Below are 20,604 nucleotides of genomic sequence, written 5' to 3' on the forward strand. Positions count from 1 at the left end.
CTTTGAGAATTGTCTTGCTATTAAAAGTAGATTCATTTTAAAATAAATTTTGAGCTGCAGTGTTAGTTTCAAAGTGAAGAGCCTGATCATGATTCACCAGGCTATTTATAGTAGTCTCTTCTTATACCAGACATTTTGTGTGTGTGTGAGAGAGACAGGGAGGAGAAAGAAGAAGAAATAACTCATTTCTTAAAACTGAAGAAGAGTGCAATGATCAAAACCCATCATGTGAACCCCATCAGAGGACTTTATAATTGTTATTCTTACTCTTCTGGTTTTGTGCTCATTCAGATTCATAATTCCCAAACTTTCTATCCTCAACTGGAAGAGGTGTAGTGAAGAGGATGTGAGTCCTGAGAAATAAAGAGTGCAGTTCACCAGGAAACCTCTTATGAGCATGCCAATCAGTAGCTCAATTCGAATCGCACAGCATTTTCCTTCAACAAAGATGAGTCACGATGCAGCAGTTCTGGATAAGGTTTCAGTCTCAGGTCTGTGCTTAGTAGCTGCGTGACTTTGGGCAAGAACTTCCTCTCTTTCCTCTCTCTGATACTCGTTTTTTCATTCACTCATTCATTCGTTTTCTCATTCACTGGTAAGTGGGCGTACCAGTACTTACCTCAGGGGATTTTTGTGAGAATTAAATAAAATGGCAATGCCAGCTTTCAGTGCTTTGTGAAACTTTCACATTCTATGATAATGTCAGGCTTCACTGTTTTCTGGAAAGTTGTCTAATTTACTACTGTTTTATTACCATTCCTGAGGAAGGGCTGCTTTCTATTCCTGTTTGTATGATTTTCTTTTTTTTTTTTTTTGAAACGTAGTCTCACTCTGTCACCCAAGCTCCAGTGCAGTGGCATGATCTTGGATCACTGCAACCCCTGCCTCCCCGGTTCAAGTGACTCTCGTGCCTCAGCCTCCCCAGTAGCTGGGATTACAGGCGCATGCCACCACGCCCGGCTAATTTTTGTATTTTCAGTAGAGACGGGGTTTCACCATGCTGGCCAGGCTGGTCTCTAACCCCTGACCTCAAGTGATCCGCCTGCCTTGGCCTCCCAAAGTGCTGGGATTACAGGCGTGAGCCACCGCACCTGGCCTGTTTGTATTATTTTCTACCACTATTACTATTCCTAAAGTAGAGCAGCTTTCTTTCCTCCTTCTCCCTCTTCAATGACTCAACAAACATTATTAAATATCCACATCCACAGCTTTTTCATCTTTTGTTTCCCAAAGAGTGAATAAGTGAAGTGACATGGTTACTGCTGGGCATAATTTATGTAGGAGAGATGGGGGTGGGCAGAAAGGGGACAACAGTCAGAAGAGATGATGTAGTTGGGGTCAGAGGGTGGAAATGCCAGGGATGGAAAAAGACCTTGATCTTATAGAAAGTGGGATTGAAATGATGTGACTGTGTGGAAGAAGGAACTCAGCTCTCACCCCTATCCACCAAAGGCACATGACACTGTGGTGTGTCATGAATGTGTCTGAGAAAATGAGCTCTAGCAAAATCATTGAAACTTCATATAAAAGCCACTATGCAAATAGGTCTTTTTCTGCCTTCAGTTTTATTCCCCTGAGTTTTAAGTTGACGCTTAAAACTCACCTTCCAGAAAAGAGAAATCTGTTGTCTACTGTAGTCAATGTGCCGTTTCATGTACCAGACATCTAACATCCCAGTAGGCTCTGTTTCAAAGGAGAAAAAAAGACATATTTTCATATATTTACTACTTTGAAAGTTAACTGGTCATTCAGTAAACAATTCTGGAAGAGTAGAATTAGAGGATAACTTCAATTATTTGTGTGTGTCCCAGTATTTTTTCTTTTTCTTGTTTAACAATGAACATATATATCTTTGGCCAAAAAGTCAGAAAAACAAGGTTACCTTAAAAACAAATTAAAAAAAAAATGATGAGGAATTTGTTTCTTAACTTACTCTTTTTTTTTTTTTTTTGAGACAGGATCTTGCTCTGTTGCCTAGGCTGGAATGCGGTGACGCAGTGGCACGATCTCAGCTCACTGCAACCTCCACCTCCCAGGCTCAAGCAATCCTCCTGCCTCAGCCTCCCACATAGCTGGGACTACAGGTGCGTACCACCACGCCTGGCTAATTTCTGTATTTTTTGTACAGACAGGCTTTCATCATGTTGCCCAGGCTGGTCTCGAACTCCTGAGCTCAAGAGATCCACCCACCTTGGCCTCCCAAAGTGCCGGGATTACATAGGCATGAGCCACTGCACCCGGCCTTAACTTACTCTTAAAACGTGTTATTAAAATAATCCAAGGAAAGTACATGTGGCTTTAGCACCATAAGACAGAGCAAAAAAATAAAAATAAAGTATATGTGGTTTGTTTTTTGTTTTTTTTTACTAGAATGCAGAAAGAATTCTCAACAGAGAAGATACAACTCATATAGAAAAACACTTTTTGGTCTTGTAAAAATATGCTAATATAAAGGACAAACCGTGTGTTCATCTCCATTCCTAGACTTATCATGGTATAGTACAATTATTTGGTGTGTGATCATTAGACAATGATGTACTTAAAGGGAAGTCCTATCTCATTTAATATGCCACATACCCAGCGCAGCACTTAGAATATAATAGGCTCCTAATAATTGTTAAGTAATGAATGAACAAATCACGTGATATTATCTATTTAATGACAAAACACAGGCTGAACTGATTAAATAAATAACCACCAATCTGTAAGACAATGGTCAAATATGGCCCAACTTAATTTCAACCAAACATACTTGCAAAGAGACTAAATAATCAACTCCTGTATGTGTAAGTGTGAGTGTGTGTGTGCATGAGTTCATGCTCACGTGAGTGAGTGAAATCATTTTGTTTCCTCTACCATCAAGTCACTTAGATTTGTTTTGATTTACAGCCAGGAGTGGAACCAGCAGAAACAACTCCCGAAAACAGGCTTCAGCTGCACCAAGCTAATTTCCTCAACAGTGAAACTTAGAGTGTATTTGAGGGGAGGCTGCACTGGGGTTTTTTCCTAGGTTAGAAAGTTCCATCTAACCAGATGGAAATTTCTAGAAAATTAAGTCCCACCACCTGGATAACAGGAGATAAGAGAAGAGCAAAAGAGAAAGAAAGGGAGCGTAAGTACCCACATGTAGAGGGCAGGTGCTGTGTGGGCCCATCCACAGCTCATCTCCCCTCCTCCTGCAGTAGTCAGTGTGAGCTTCAGAGCCAGGTCTGCGGGGTAAGCCCAGCTCTGTGACTTTGAACAAATGCTAACCACATCCTTCGGCTAGCTCCCTCATCTGTCAGATGAGGGTGATAATTCCACATATCACACAGGGTGGAGTGGGAATTTCAGTGGAGCGTGCTGACACATGGTGAGTGCTCAGCAAGTGTAGCTCTTGCTGTTTCCCGCATTTGAAAACTGAAGTGCTGAAAGGTTAAGGAACTGGCTTAAGGTCCCAGAACTAATCATCAGAGATGCCAGGCTTTGAACACAAATCTGTTTTATCCCAGAGCCCATAGCCTTGGCTCTGCACCGTGCAGGTGCCTGGCTCTGAGAAAGCTAATGGTTTCTCTGCGATACTTCCATCCCCCATCAGGTGGGCCTTCTTTTTGTTCTATCCTCTCCTTTGTTACTTCCTTTTCCTGCCTTTCTTGCTCTACTTTCTTTTTTGTTTTTTTCTAAACATTCACTTCTTTTCTTTTCTCTACTTTGCAGTAGTATTTACCTTTGCAGTGAGGACTTAGAGGTAAGCAACGCTTATGTAAAACATTTTGAAAATGCTCTTAATTCTCCAGGAATATGAAGAGTGGCCCAGGAATCAAACCTGGGACTTCTATCTGCTAGCTTAGATGCAAAAAGAAAAAAAGTACAGGCAACAAAGGAAAGGGGATATGACGTTCACTAACCACCTACTGTCAGGTGGTGTCCGGACACTTTATATACATCATCTCATTTAACCCTCACACAACACAAGGGTGCATATGATTACATCTGCTTTAAAGCTGAGGACAAGGAGGCTGGCAAAAGTTAAATGATTTACAAAAGACCTGGGTCTGGTAAATGGCAAAGCTGAGGACTGAACCCAGGTCTTGCTTTCCCCAAAGACCGTGCTTTTCCCATTACAGTTCACTACATTGACCAAGACCTGACTACTCCACAAACTAGATAATCCAGACATTTGTAAAATCAGGGTTTGGAAACCTGGGTGTGCTCAGTGTCAAAGCCAGTTGACTTGTACCACAGCAGTACATGTCTTCAGTTAATTACATATTGGTAAGAAATCTAAAGGGGACACTCACTGACTCATTAAAAATCCACAACCTAACAGATTATTACAGAGCTAAGAATCAAATTCTAGAATTATATTCTTTTCACAAGGTAAATTGCAAGTAAACTGAAATGTAACCATTAACATTTGCCTACCTGCAATGTATACCTCCATGGGAGAGAAATCATTAGTTGAATCTGCATGAGTCTCTAAAAAGTGTAACATTTCATGACCAGGGGTGTACAATCATTGCTGCTTAAAGCAACACAAGGGCTAATAGTGAGGAGAATCTTTGACATTCAACTGTCACAGAGTCACTAAAAGTTCTAACCTCAATGTTATCTAGCCAAATACAGATAAAACTATTATAGGCACATGAGAAAAAAAAAGCCAAAGGCCAGTATGTTCAAGTGATTTCAAAAGAAATGGGTACAAATGACTAAGCATACAAATATGAGAAATGGAAGTCAGATGAAACTACTTTGTCTGTAAAGGAAAAAACTGTAGGGTTAAAGTGGAAGAAGCCACCAATATGAAAAAGAGATGACCTTGCCTCAGACTTCACCGAGCAAAAGGAAGAAATCAGATGGAAATTCCCTTCTCTTTCCACCATGAAAACGTTCAAACTCCCCCAACCAATTCCCTAACACAGCACTGTTAATGATGTCCCAGTGGATGAATCATCCCTACTTCCATCACGGTCCAACTCTTTAGCTAGAGTTCTGGACCCCACTCCCTCTTGCTTTATCAAAGACGTCTCTCCAGTCATTATTCCCACCTTCCCCGTGTCATTAATTTCTCCTTCTCTGCTGGACTCTTTTCATCCCCTTGCAAATACACTGTATTATCTCAGATCCTAAAAACAAAAACAACAAAAGATTGATATCTCTGCTCTTCTTCATATAACTTCTTGAAAAGAGTTCTGAATTATCATTCCTTCCTTCCAAGATAGGTGCTGAGCTTAGAGGAGAACAAGTGAAGGAGAGAAGGGTTTAGGGACTGTTACTGAATCTTAAACATAACACTTTCCTGTTAGTGAAAGTGTCTGATATAAATCTCTTTAGAAGAGAAAAGAATCATTCATTCTCAAGCCTCAAGCAAAAAGACACAAATATGATGCTTTCGAGTATAGCTAGCTTAGGGGTCAGCAAACTACGGCTCATGGGCCAAATCTGGCCCTCTGCCTGTTTTAATACATCCTGTAAGAAAATGGTTTTGATAATGGTTGAAAAGAAATCAAAAGAAGAATCCGGCCGGGCGCGGTGGCTCATGCCTGTAATCCCAGAACTTTGGGAGGCTGAGGCAGACGGATCCCAAGGTCAGGAGATCGAGACCATCCTGGCTAACACGGTGAAACCCTGTCTCTATTAAAAATACAAAAAATTAGCCGGGCGTGGTGGCGGGGTGCCTGTAGTCCCAGCTACTCGGGAGGCTGAGGTAGGAGAATGGCGTGAACCCGGGAGGCGGAGCTTGCAGTGAGCCGAGATCGCACCACTGCACTCCAGCATGGGTGACAGAGCAAGACTCCGTCTCAAAACAAACAAAAGAAGAATCCTTTTTAGTGACATGTGACGATTACATAAAATTCCAATTTCAGCATACATAAATAAAGTTTTGTTGGAACACAGCCATGCCTGTTTGTTTAGGTATTGTCAATGGCAGCTTGCATGTGACAATAGCACATTTAGCAGTTGTGACAGATCGTATGATCCGCAAAGCTGAAAATATTACTATCTGGACCTGTAGAGAAAATGTTTGCCAATCCTCCAAGCTTGACTGTTATCAAATGTTTGCTATCCAAAATAATCTCTAGTATTTAATTGTTCACACCTATCTTATCTTGGCAATATTTTTAAATTACAAATGAGTGCATGAATTTCCTAGCTTCTCAATGTGGGAAGAGGTGGCTGCAGCTGGTAACTCTTCATTTTCTCCCCCTTTAGGGATTATTCACCCCTCACCCTTGCTGTCACCATGATGGGGGAAGGTTTCTCCTTTACCACTCTGCCCCTCCAAAGTACGAATGAACATGCAACGATTCCTTTGTTTGCTGTAATAGAGTTGAGCAAGATCACAAACTGCAAATAAGACTTTTTAAAATGGCGGATTAACAGACAGAGACATATTGGTAACATAGCTCTAAGGAATAGCTGATTAATCAGTATTTTGGCATCTCTTCCTGGGTGTTCTAAGTGGTGAGAGATCACCTTCCCTCAATACCTGTGCATATTCTTAGGCATGTCTGGGCACCTTGAGCTCAAATTCAAGAATGTTTTCCCACTACAAGGAAAATGTGGCTGCTGTCTTCCCAGTGTCACTATCAGGCCTGCCTTTGATGGATGCTGATTTCAAGACTGTTCTCTTAAACACAGCAAAGTAGTTTCTTTCCTCCTATCCCTTACTTTGCGGTCATTTAAAAAGTGTTTTTCAGTGATAGGAGCTGAATTTAATGACATAGTAAAGGGCCCTATGGAGTAAAGGAAGCCCTAACCCACTGTTCAAATGATATAAACAACTACACCAATCCACCCGGAGATGTTACGTTTCTCTCAGTTTTGAGAAGCAAAGGCTGCAAAAAGGCTGACTCTGTTATAGAGTCATTCACAGTTTTAGAGAGTACCTAAAAAAAAAAAAAAAAGCTTACTATTAATTTTTTTTAAATGCCAAGTTACATATGAGTACACATTGAAAGGGTTAAAAGGAAGACGTGTTAAAAAAAATTCACACCTTTTACGTTTACATCAGTTGGTGTTTCATAAAGAAACTGATGACAGAAACAGCGGGTAAGGGGTGAAAACCAAGCAGCTTAGAGTAAGAGAAAAAAGACCTACAACAACCCACAGAAAAATCAAACATAGAAAAGGGAGGTTCAGAGACAGAAATGAAGCCAACAGGGCTTGGTAAAGGTGGTGTATCTCAGAGTATGGGTTTCTCTCTTTATGAATACCTTCAGTGACTGAATAAGCCAGCTTCCAAGGTTCAATTCATAATCATCCATGAGTTCATAACCATAATGAGTTGCTATGCTCATTGTTATGATGGTGGTTTATTTTATAGGAAATGAGAAAGTTACTGTGCTGCCTTGAAGGAATTTTAATTCAAAAGACAAACACTTTTTAAAAAAGAAAAGAAAAACCTTTTCACACATCTCTAACTAGGTCATTATCATATGTGAGTAAGAATGACAAGAATTCACAAGCCCAGAGTTTCCCTAGTTTATAGTTTAGCTTAATGTGATATAACTTAAATATTTCTCAGACTACTTACTACCTTGAACTTGGATATAAAATATAGCCCATTTTCAGAAATTTTATCTGTACCACATATATAAACAAAATCGAATTCATGAGATGGTCTTTAAAAAAATTACTTTGACTATATATAATAAAAGGATATTATGAGTAAGCTCTGGATTATAAAAGTAACAACCAGAGGGCAAGTGGTTCAACATTAAGAGATTTTATTATAAAATGAGTGGTAATAAATTATCATTTGTTGGATAAATTCACTTTTAGACAATTTTTAAAATATATTCTGTAATCCCAGCACTTTGGGAGGCCGAGGCAGGTGGATCACCTGAGGTCAAGAGTTCGAGACCAGCCTGGCCAACATGGTGAAACCCGTCTCTACTGAAAATAACAAAAATTAGCCGGGCATGGTGGTGCACGCATGTAATCCCAGCTACTTGGGAGGCTGAGGCAGGAGAATCACTGGAACACAGGAGGCAGAGGTTGCACTGAGCTGAGATTGTGCCACTGCACTCCAGCCTGGGCGACAGAGCAAGACTCTGTCTCAAAAAAAAAAAAAAAAATGCAATTAATACAAGAAGTAAGGAAGAATATAAGATTATTCTATGAATCATATATTAGGTATTATATTCTGCTAAAGGCCCTTCAGTTCCTTGAATGTCATTGATGTATGATTGCTAAGGATCATCAGTTATCAAAAGCCATTAGTAGCTCACAGAAAATAAATGCAACTTAACTATGAGGCTAGTTTACATGCACACATATCCATAAATTTCACAAATAAGAATTTAGATTTTGCACGTTGTTACAAAAGCTCCAGATAATGAACAATGGATTATATGCCAAAAAGTTTTTCTCTGAGTCAAATTTATATAAATTATGAAAGGCTCTCTACTATATCACTAAATGAGTGCATTTATTTATTTATTTATTTATGAGTTGGAGTCTCGATCTGTTGTCCAGGCTGGATTGCAGTGGCACAATCTTGGCTCATTGCAACCTTTGCCTCCTGGGTTCAAGTGATTCTCCTGCCTTAGCCTCCCGAATGGCTGGGATTACAGGCATGTGCCACGATGCTTGGCTAATTTCTTGTCTTTTTGGTAGAGATGGGATTTCACCATGCTGGCCAGGCTGGTCTCGAACTCCTGACCTCGTGATCTGCCCACCTCAGCCTCCCAAAGTGCTGGGATTACAGGCGTGAGCGACCATGCCGGCCTAAATGAGTGCTTTTAAAAACTAATATTCAGATGGCTATTTCTTGTGTCTCCAAAGATTTAATATTGGCATAAAGTTTACATAGGCATTTTTGCTTCAATAAAATATTTTCTTATACTTCAATAACATTCCCTTCCCAATAATTACTAAAAAAGAAAAATTCATCAGACTGAAAAACACATTTGATATCCTTTTCATAGCTATGGGTGGCCAGGTGGTTCTCATTTGTGCAGTAAATATCAAAGGCTTGAAGTACAGTGTTATAATATTTGGACAAGAGAGGATTGCTGGATGCTAAATTTTATTTTGAAATATGTGTCTCCAGAGCCTACTTTCTTTCAAGCTTTCCATATAGCTTATTGAGCCACATTACTTTTCATAGAATCAAAAATATAAAACATATGAAGCTTTAACAAGAAATGAGATTAATTACTGGTTATAGCTCTGTGAAATAAGCTACTGAGATAGTAAGAGAGATTAGAGTTATAATCAAGCATTATAACCAACATGACTGATAGCAAACAGGAGTAGAACTTACCCAATGTTAAACATTTCCTTGCAATACAAACATATTTCCTTGAACAGTTTCAGCACTTAAGTTAATATAAAAATTAACTTGTTAACTAATGCAGTCATGCTTTTTGATTCAGCACCAGTAGTTTAAAGATTCTATTCCAAGGAAATCATTACCTCTTCCCCCTCTCTCCCCTTTATTCCTCCCCAATATGTATGTATATTTTGGACATATACCTTCTTCTGGTGTTTGTGCTGTCAATGATTCACTCCAATCACTCCAACTTCCCTTATAAAGATGTAGCTTAGAGGAAATCTGAAATTCATATTCTGTAAATGGTTTCAGATCCAGCAAATCATGTCTTCCTTTGGCCTTTGTGACATTAACCTTGAAACAGACATTTTTTTAAAGTGCCTATTAATACTAGATTGCTAATTTAAGGAATTTTAACATAAAATGAAAAAAAAAAACCCAGGCTATTTGGTCTTATTTGTTTTTCAGACCTACCATTAAATGAGAAGAAATATCAGTGACTGTCTTACCGAATAGATATGATATTAATCTGAAATGATAGCGTCTCATTAAAAATAAAACAAAATCTCTGGGGACTAAGAACCCATCTATGTAGGTTCTCGAGGGGAATCCTGAAACCAGCTGAAAAATAAGATTGAAAACTACAAAGTTTCTACACTAGAGATTTTTTTTATTTGATTACAATTAGGATGTGATGAATGTTTTAACACAAACATACAACTGGCTTTTTTTTTTTTTTTTAAAAAAAACCCTTTAATTAGTTATACTCTCTTGAATATCAGCTATCTGTGGGACTGATCCTTTGTTATTATAAGCCGTTGAATTTTACAACAATCCTGGAAAGAATCATAATCCTATACCTTTTATTTTAAAACATGCAATGCCTAATATTATATTAAATTGTAGACCTTTTCTTTGGAATATTAAATTCTATATAAATCTCTGTGGACATTTCTTAATATTTCTATTTTCAATATCTTTTTTAAATGCTAAAAAATAATAACAGGACGGGGTAAATAATAAGGAGAAATGAAGCCTCTGTTAGAAATAAACTATAGAAAATTAATATTGGTTTACAAAAGCTTTAAAAATTTCAGAATCAGAGATCAAAATTCAAGATATTTCTTAATCAACAGAGGCATACATGACTTTCTGATAATTCTCTCGTGTGTACTTTTGGGATAAATATTCTTAAACTCTATATTTTGCTGTATGAAAAGACAGAGGTCTGCGCAGCAATATTAAGAATGCTTCAGTGTTTTTTCCTTCACTCTAAAGATCATTACCATATTCCAGAGCCTGCTGTTACTGGGCCGATATCTGAGTCGATTAAGCAGTACCAGTCCCTCATCTCTCCAATAAAGGGTACATCTGCTCACGGAAGCCTTTTGAAATTTGATTCTAATGTCCCACGGAGGAAGAGGCCTCACTAGTAACCAGGACAAACAAAAAAGTGTGGTTCAGGATCTGTGATCAGCAATTGTCTTATGTACTGGCATGAGCTATAAAGAGTTTGACAAAACTCAGTTCTGAGATGCACAACCATCAAATTTGGTAAAATATACAAGAGAAAAGTTCCAGGCTTTAAGAAAGAACTTTTTTAAAAGCTGGATTCACTTCTGAATCTTTAAAATAATCCCCCTTAATCAAATCTCATTTTCACCAAATAACTACTACCAACATTAGTGGTAAGTTTCAACTCCACTTAGTCCAATGGTTTTTCAAAAACCAATGTGCCAAACCCAAGAGTTCCAATGACTGAGAAGCCAGAGATGGCTAGTGATGACTGCCTCAGGAGGAGAAGAAATGTTGGTAGGAAAATTCATAGCAAAGGGACAGAGGAAAAGAACAAGGGGGCGAGAAGGTAGCCTAGAGATGAACGGTCTATGAAAAAAATGGGAGGAAGCCTGAGAAGAAATATGGTGGAAAAGTGTATAGTAAATGCCAATGATCAGACTCATCGTTAGCAATATGTATGCAGAGAAGTGCCGTGGAAAGAGAGGCGAGAAGCACATAGTGTGAGGTTGGAACTTCAGGCAGCCCAGTTCTGCCTGGATGGTCAGAACTTGGAATGCTTGAGATTGGCCTCTGATTCAACTGGACCAATTACATTTGCTCAGAAATGTACTGGCTCACTCCAGGGATGGAGGTAAGTATTCTCAGAGCAAGATGCATCTGTGACTTGAGAAATTTTATTTATAGTTTGTACCTCGCTGCTCTAGCCTAGCAGGCCCACATGTAGCCTATCTCACAACAATGGGAGTAGCCACGGGGATGAAAGGACACCTCCTCCAAGAAGGGCTTGCACTGAGCATCTTGAATGACCTCACAGGACCCTCTCCTCAGTCAGGTGGTATCATTAGTAGCTGGTCGTTTCATGGGATTTGAATCCAGGGGCTAATTTCTTCAATAGAGAGAATAATGTTGAACATCCCACTTTGTATAGCCATCTTTAGATAGCTCAGAATCATGCACCCTTTTACTTGCATCAAAGTAACTTCTATCTTTTGCTTATGCCTGTTGGCCAATTTCCATCAATCTCTGTCTTTCTTGAAACAACCATATAAAAAAGATTTGAGTGATTTTAAAAATAATTATAAAGTACCAGTGAAATAGTGAAATAAAATGTACCTATGTCCAAGAATGTGAATGTGGATGGAAGTGAAGAGGAGCTTCCAAGACTATTGACAGCAGTAACCTTGGCTGTGAAATTGGATTCAGGTGATTCAGGGGTGAGGTTGATTCCAAAGTCCAAATAGTCACAATAAGTGTCTTTACATTGCTTCTGCCAGGTTAAATTTTTTGGTCCACTTAGCCTGTAAACAAAACACAACCACGTGTAGCAAGATGTTTTATGTGCCACTTTCTACTTACAGTAGAAAGAAGAAAATGTTTAAATGTTTAGAATTCTAGACAATTTTTAAATGTCAATCTTATGACTAGGGGATACACCCCGGGAATATTTGTACTATATGGTCATGTAAGACTATACTTCACCCAACTCCCTTTTTTGGTAGAACTGAGATGTTCTTCCACATTCATGTAGATAGGTAACCAAGCCTACGCTGCTGAAATTCCCCAAACCCTGCTTGTCATCTTGGCTCCCCAGGGCAGTTCCAAACATTATCCTAAGCACTGTGGCCACCTTGACATCTGTGGCACAGAATTGTCAGTTCCTAGTACAGCAGTGGCCAGAGTAGAATCCTGGGCTATTTTACCCTAATACTGAGACCCACGTGTCAATAGATGTTTCCTTTAGGTTAGAAAAAGTAAAGGTACTACAGAACCCCTCCTTTCCTCCATCTCCTCCTCACTCAGGAATAGCACAAATCAGCTGGATCTTTAATGGGATCATGAAATCTACTTCAAGGAACAGGATCTCCCAGACTCTCTCTTCTCATGGACTCTTAGGTCAGCCAATGGTGCTTTAAAAAGAAACTTATCCAAGCAAATGGAAAACTACCACAAGGAAGAGTTTGTTTATGTATCATGACCCCAAGAGCCTACAGCTGCAGAAAAGAGAAGCGATCTTATGCAGCCAGTTTAACCCTACTAGAGTGGGAAAGAACAGCTATAACTTGGATCTTGGATGCACTGAAGAGAACTCTGAGTTAGAACTCAGACCTAAGACATTCGGTCTCTCATACTGTAGATGAATGAACCAGTTTTAACTATAAACATAGAAACTTTTTAAAAAGTATCTAATTGTCTAGAAGTATCTTTTGCTTCTCCTCTCTGGTAAAAATAAAACAGATAGGCCGGGCACCGTGGCTCACACCTGTAATCCCAGCACTTTGGGAGGCTGAGGCGGGTGGATCACGAGGTCAAGAGATCGAGACCATCCTGGCCAACATGGTGAAACCCTGTCTCTGCTAAAAATACAAAAATTAGCTGGGCGTGGTGGTGGGTGCCTGTAATCCCAGCTACTCAGGAGGCTGAGGCAGGAGAATCACTTGAACCCAGGAAGTAGAGGTTGCAGTGAGCCGAGATTGCGCCACTGCACTCTAGCCTGGTGACAGAGTGAGATTCCGTCTCAAAATAAATAAATTAATTAATTAAATAAAATAAAAATAAGTAAAGAAAACAGAATTTCTAAATGTCATTTAAGAGAAGATCTACAAAACAGCTGCAAAAATACAGCCTCTCACTCACTGTAGAGTATACTCAGTGTATAAGTGGGTGTCTCGTCCTCTTTCCCAGGTGCAGGCCACAGTCCCCTGTTCTCCCTTCTGTATGCAGGATAAATTTTGAGGCTGTTCTGGAGCAACTTTAAAAAGAAAAGACAAAACCTTATATATCACACAGGTGATATTTCAACCAAATTGTTATTATCTGCCATCAACATGACAATACGTCCCCCACATGCCGTAAACCCAGGTAAACTGGAAGCTATTTTAGATTCCATTCAAGTCCCAGTTTGCCATTAAGGTGTAAATTTCTCCTAGAAACAGTAATAATAGTAGTGAATATGGATCAAATACTATATGCCTAGCCCAGTGCTATGTTCAGTTTTTCTGAATTAAACAGCATCGCACCCCATGAGGTAGATACCATTATTATCTTTATTTTTTCAGAGAGGAAACTGAGAGAGGTGAAATATCTGGCCCAAGATCATAAAATTATGAAGTGGCAGATTCAAGGCTCCAGCTCAGCTGTGGGTAACTCAAGTCCAAGCCTTTTACTCCATATTCTACCATTTTCCCTGACAGGTGAACATCCAGTGCTAGCTCCATTACCCCTGGTAACAATAAATTAATTTCTTTTAGAGTGATGCCCATTCAAATATTAGAAACCTTTAAAAATGAGAGACTTATTTGCTTTCTTCACCAGATATTTGCTGTCAAGACACTTACACCCAGTTGCCTCAGTCATGTCCTCCCGGGCTATACCATCTAAATCTAATTTCTGCATTGTCTCTTGGAGCACTTTATGGACATTTATAAATTAATTCTTTCATGTACGTAGGCATTGAGTACCTCCCACGAGCCAAGCACAGTGCTAGATGTGGAAATACAAAGATGTACAAAGCAAGCATGGGCCCTTCTATTGTAAGGTGTGTATTTTTAAATAAAGCCATTTTATGGTGAAAGGACCCAAACTAGGAATTTCTTGGACAAAATGGAGGTAAGAGAAATACTCAGCTATTCAGTCATCCCATTTTACCCTAATACCCAGACCCACGTGTAGATACATATTTCCTTTAGGTTAGATAAAATGAGTATACTACAGAAGTCCTAGCTATTGTCTACACTGAAAAAATCTGTTATTGATTAAATAAATGTCTTTTTTGTCCTTAGCATCCACCATAGACATAGGCACAGGAATGCCCACTGTGTGACCTTGGACAAGTCAGAGCTTCAGTTGAATCTATAAAATGGGTATAATGATATCTAGCTCATATAGTTTTAATAGAATAATAAACTTTTCCTTTAAAAAAGTCTCCTTTCGCTGGATGTGGTGGCTCACGCCTGTAATCCCAACAATTTGGGAGGCTGAGGCGGGCAGATCACTTGAAGTTAGGAGTTTGAGACTAGCTTGGCCAACATGGTGAAACCTCTTCTTTACTTAAAATACAAAAATTAGCTGGGTATGGTGGCACATGCTGTAATTCCAGCTACTGAGGAGGCTGAGGCGTGAGAATCACTTGAACTCAAAAGGTAGAGGTTGCGCCAAGCTGAGATTGTGCCAGTGCACTCCAGCCTGGGTGACAGAGTGAGACTTTGTCTCAAAAAAGAAAGAAAGAAAGAAAAAACACAAAACCACTGGAGGCTCTTGCTGGAAGTAGAATAAAGGAATGTTGCCAATAAATTCCAACAACAAACCTTTGAGCTCTTACTACGTGCCACACTCTGTGCTAAGCACACTAGGTGCATGACCCCATTTGATCTGTATACATAACTCAAGAGGGATGCATTCAGATTAACCTCATATAATGGATGAAGAAGCTGAGGCTCAGAGATGTTAGGTAACATGTTCAAGGTCACATAGCTAGTAAGTGGTAGAGCTGAGTTTGAGCTAGTTCTCTCTGATTCAGCATCTATTCTTGTTCCATTTTATGAAGCTGCCGGGGGCATCAGCTTCCTCTAAGACATATAGACTGGAAACATCAGAGTCTTTCTCAACATTTCCTCTTCATTTCCTACATCCAGTTAGTCATCAGATTCAGTGGATCCTACTTCCACCAGGTTTGAGCTGTCTGTTCCCATGTTTGGTTCCCATTGCCACTGTCCTAGATAAGGACTTGATCACTTCTCCCTGGACTATTAAAATAGTTTACTCTTTTCTCAGAGACTCCACACAGGTGGTCTGAGAGTCATTTTAACTTACAAGTTCATACTTAAAAGTTAGAGTCCTGGGCCAGGCACAGTGGCTCATGCCTGTAATTCCAACACTTTGGGAGGCCGAGGCAGGCAGACAGCTTGAGCCCAGGAGTTTAAGCCTGGGTAACATGGTGAAACCCTGTCTCTACTAAAAATACAAAAATTAGCCAGACATGGTGGTGCGTGTCTATAATCCCAGCTACTTGGGAGGCTGATGGGGGCGGATCACTGAGATTAGGAATTAGAGACCAGCCTGGCCAACATGGTGAAACCCCCTCTCTAATAAAACACAAAAATTAGCTGGGCATGGTGGTGCATGCCCATAATCCCAGCTACTTGGGAGGCTGAGGCAGAAGAATTGCTTGAGCCCAGGAGGCAGAGGTTGAAGTGAGACGAGATCGCGCCACCACACTCCAGCTTGGGCAACAGCCCGAGATTCCGTCTCAAAACAAACAAACAAACGAAAGTCTCTTCCTTGTGTATATATACGTACCCATGTACACATATACATTTAGATATGTTTATATATATATTTACACAGTGTATACTTTTGCATACACACACTACTTGTGACTGAGCCATATAGAATACTATATTAACTTTTCATTTTCTGTACACCTTTTACTCTTAGAATTAGTAATTATTTTGTTTTTCCATTTGTTTAGTTTTCTTGTTAATAAAATTTCAAACTTGCAAGCCAATTATCTGAATCACTGTTCAATATACTGCAATGTATTGGGACTTCTATCCATTTCATCTGCTTGAGGATCTCTCTTGGAGCCTTGTGAATTTTCCAATATAAGACAGGTTGTCTCCATGCCTGGTACCCAGCTGTCATTCTGGGACTGCTCATCCTCAATGTCTCTTAAGTTCCTTCTTTTTTTCCTTTGGCTGTCTTGTTTCTTAGATTTAATGTTTTCTTCCTTCTTGTCTAATTACTTGGGTTGGTAGAGCATAGCCTCCAGTAGTTCCCTGGGAAAGGGTGCATGCGAGGAAATATTTTGAACATAGTTTAAAATGTCTTTATTCTACCCTCACGTTTGACTGATACTTTGAGTATAGAATTCTAAGTTGAAAAGAGTTTGTAGTCAGGACTCTTGTTGCCTCCCACATTCCAGGTTGCTGTTGAGAAGCCTAAAAAGCCATCACCTGAATGCCTCCCATGTGCCTTGCATGGGATTAAGCACTTTGCATATAAGAGGTCTTCTAATTACTATGACCATTTTATGAGGTAGATGTTATTATCGTCATAACACAGATGGAGAAACTGAGGCTCAGATAATTTAAGTTGTCTAAATTACACTGCCACTGGCAGAGTTGACATTCAAAGCCCATGCTACTTCTACTATACCGCAGGCTGTCAATGCTGAGAGTATATGACTCACAGTGGTATAAACAGGAGGCCCTGAGCTGGAAGGTGAGTACTTGGCCTAGTTTATACCTCCTTCCTACCAATGATCTGCTTGGCCATTTGCTTGGTCTTCTGCTCCATGCTTTTGGTGGCCCTCCAGGAAAATTGCCTGGCACCAACTATACATATATATCCTTATAGGTCACAGAGAGGAGGTTTCCATCTTTCCTGGACAGAGTCTCATTGAGCTCTATATCACTGCCTTTATGACAGAGACGATGTCTATGAGGCTTGGTCAGCCAGCCTGCTAGAGCAATTCTTCCTAGTCTCTTCATGACTCTTGTCTGTCACCCCAAAGCTTCCTTGGAACCACTGAGGCACAGGGTGCCACGGAATCCCTCAGGGCCCATGCTTGCTTATAGGATTGCCTGGTTGGACCTGCAAGGCTATGGGCCACAGGTTGCGAACTGCAGGTAGGTGTGCTGCTGGCTGCTGGTTCATCCTGTGCACTGTGGCTCATGCTGCAGATGTCAACTCTGACACTTTAGTTCTAATCCCCCAGCAGCTGCCTGAAGGGACCAGCAATGCAAGCCAGCAGTGTGGGAAACTGAGCCCCTGTCAGGTGGACTTTGGCCAGTGGGAGATAGTTAAGTTCTTCCTTCTTTCTCTTGTCATGAGATTTCTATATGCTCTTTCTGGGAATGTCCCTAAGTGTATAAACAACCAGCTGTATTTTCTGTTGAAGCTGTGGCCAGTCCAGTGATGTTACCACCTGGCATTTGCTTTTGTCCCTTTCCTGGCTCACTCCTTCCCTCTTGCCTCCCTGGGGCTGTGTAACTCCTCTGCCCCACGCCCCCTTCCCATGAATTGTTAGCAGATTTTTTTTTTTTTTTTTTGCTGGAGTCAGTTTCCTAGAGAACTGAGGAAAAGATAGTAAGTATGATCAATGTTTTCTTTTACCTTCTGTTAAGTACGAGGACCAGTGGTCCAGGTGAGCATGGATGGAAGAACTATTTTGGGAGGCATTAAGTTAGATAGGACGAGAGGTGCTGTTCAACTCTGTGTAGTCATCCTGGGCTGCATAAGTCTAAAAAGACATCTCTTCTTTCTTTTTAGAAGGCTGTAGCTTTAAACATATTCTCGTAAGTCAAAAAAGCATAAAGACCCACCTGCAGAGATCCATTTTTTCTGCCACTGGAGTTAAGGACAACAGATAAATGGTTTTAATGGCAAGAGAGAGAGAGAGAGAGAGAGAGAGAGACTTGCCAAATAAGATTCCAGTTTCTGAACTCACATTGAAGCTCTCAGGTCAGTATCAAGATAAAATACTTCAATGTGGTGGGAAAAGAAAGAACATTAACCTGTATTTGGGTTTCTGTTTAATACCAAATACCAAAAGATCAAAAATACCAAAAGATCACCAAGTTTTAAAAATTCAAAATGGAATGCTCACCACCAACGAAGATCTCTGCTCCACATATTTGAATTTCATCACTATTGATACAGGCCAGTTTGCAGACAAACAAGGTTGTACCAAGGGGAAGACCTGTGACTTGAGAATTGAGGGAGTGGCCATGGTGAAAATTGATGCTTCTGTCAAACTTGTACAGGATTAACTTGTTACGTCTGGAATAGTGAAAGCAGCCTTGTCTGGGCTTCAAAGAGCATGAAATATTGACAGTGGATCCAAGTAAAATTACATGGGAAGGCTTCACAGTCACATCACCTCTCTTGCACGCATCTGCAATAAGATACAAATGCAATATTTAGTTGGTGATAATAAACCCATTTCAAAATGAAGAATTTATGTAATTCCCCAAAACAGGGTAAAATTAACCCCATCAGATCATGCAAATATAATTAACCTACATGTCTCTGGTTATAATGGTGATGTACAATGAAAACAGAAGGTAAACATATTGAAGTCTAACTATATTTGAATGAAAATATGCATCCGTCTCATAACAGTAATACTATAATCAGAACTATAACCAGGAAAGTGGTTAGAAAGCAGGATTGGAAGAACATTCAGGAACACAGTTCTGGGAAAAACCAGCCTCTCTTATATGCAAATTATTTACCAGACTACTAAAGGCTTCCCAGAAAAAAAACACATTTGTTTCCATCACCATTTATGATTTATAATTTTTACTTAAATACTTGTACCAAGAAAAAAAAGACAGTTTTAAAAGAGTATTAAAAAAGTATTGCAAACATTGTGCTACTACACTCCAGCCTGGGCAACAGAGCCAGACCCTGTCTCAGAAAAAAAAAACAAACAAACTTGTGGACGGCGGGAGGCAGGAAGAAAAATGTGCTGAACAAACCAACACAAGAACAGAAAACCAAACAGTGGATGTTCTCACTCTTAAGTGGGAGTTGAACAATGAGAACACATGGACACGGGGGTGGGGGTGGGCATCACGAACCAGGGCCTGTCATGTGGTGGGGGCTGGGGGAGGGATAGCATTAGGAGAAATACCTAATGTAGTTGACGGGTTGATGGGTGCAGCAAACCACCATGGCACAATGTATACCTATGTAACGAACCTGCACATTCTGCACATGTATCCCAGAACTTAAAGTATAATAAAAAAAAGAAAAGAAAAAAAGAAAAATGTGCTGAAATGTAAAACATGTATTTGTGATGCCTAACTCGGTTACCAAGCCACTTTCTTAGGAAGAAATAAAATAATTGGACCCTTATATTAATCATTAGTGCAAATTAAATAAAATAACTATCAGTTATAGACAGAACCAGACTTATCCACTTAAATGACAGAGATTGACTACAAAAGACCAACTACCAGAACATTTACCACAAATACATACTTCATCTGTAACTGAGAATTTAAACCACAAATTCTTCCACAGAGTAACTTACAGAAATATCTTACCTATTTTTGCTTTAATCAACAGCCACGTGATTATAAAAATAAACGCCAATGAGCATCCTCTAAAAGTATGTGCCATCAACAATCAACTCTGGTATAGAACTTCGTATTTTTCCTTGCAAAAGAAGACAAATTCATTCATGTTAAATATGCTCAGAAAATACCAGAGCCAAAATAGCTCAGAAGAGCTTCAAGTGCCGCTTTATTTTTCTCCACCTTGTTGAGATCTTGTTATTTTAAAAAATGACATGTGCCTTTAAAACTAGTAAATCGAATATCTTAGCCACCTTCCAAACCCCATCTCAGTGAAACTTCTTGGGGTCAGCAAAGGATTAGAGAAGGAATTTGGATGTCTTAGTTCATTTGGGCTGCTGTAACAAAATACCATGAACTGGGTAGATAACAAACATCAGAAATTTGTTTCTCACAGTTCTGGGGACTGGCAAGTTCGAGATCAAGAGGTCAGCAGATTCAGGGTCTGGTGAGGGTCCACTTCATAGACGGTTCATAGATGGGGCCTTCTTGCTGCGACCTCACATGGTGGAAGGGACAACGGAGCTCTCTGGGATCTCTTTTATAAGGTCACTAGTTCCATTCGTAAAAATTCTACCTTCATGACCCAATCACCTCCTAAAGACCCCATCTCCTAATATCATCACCTTGAGAGTTAGGATTTTAACATATAAATTGGAGGGGGACATAAACATTCAGACCACAGCAATAGGCTTTGGGGTCCTTTAGAACTGGGTTTAAATACTTGAGACCATGTGCAAGTTGCTT

The 20,604-nt window shown here is 39.8% G+C and overlaps 1 protein-coding gene across 5 annotated transcripts in view; it reads right to left on the minus strand.

The window, feature by feature from the left end:
- The window catches only part of IL12RB2 (interleukin 12 receptor subunit beta 2), a 92,612-nt gene that overhangs the window by 59,674 nt on the left and 12,334 nt on the right, over positions 1-20,604 (minus strand). For 4 of the 5 annotated variants that reach the window (XM_063697786.1, XM_063697790.1, XM_063697799.1 and 1 more), the window contains 7 exons: positions 19,828-19,939; positions 18,384-18,671; positions 13,412-13,526; positions 11,891-12,075; positions 10,546-10,688; positions 9,463-9,613; positions 1,604-1,683 (listed from right to left, as the gene is read on the minus strand). In XM_063697786.1, the coding sequence (XP_063553856.1) occupies positions 1,604-1,683; positions 9,463-9,613; positions 10,546-10,688; positions 11,891-12,075; positions 13,412-13,526; positions 18,384-18,671; positions 19,828-19,903 (1,038 nt within the window). In that variant the 5' untranslated portion in view covers positions 19,904-19,939. The remainder of the gene's footprint in view (positions 1-1,603; positions 1,684-9,462; positions 9,614-10,545; positions 10,689-11,890; positions 12,076-13,411; positions 13,527-18,383; positions 18,672-19,827; positions 19,940-20,604) is intronic. The other variant, XM_063697792.1, reaches the window with a different exon arrangement.

This window comes from Gorilla gorilla, chromosome 1 (genome assembly GCF_029281585.2).
Source record: "Gorilla gorilla gorilla isolate KB3781 chromosome 1, NHGRI_mGorGor1-v2.1_pri, whole genome shotgun sequence".
Classification (NCBI taxonomy): Eukaryota; Metazoa; Chordata; class Mammalia; order Primates; family Hominidae; genus Gorilla; species Gorilla gorilla.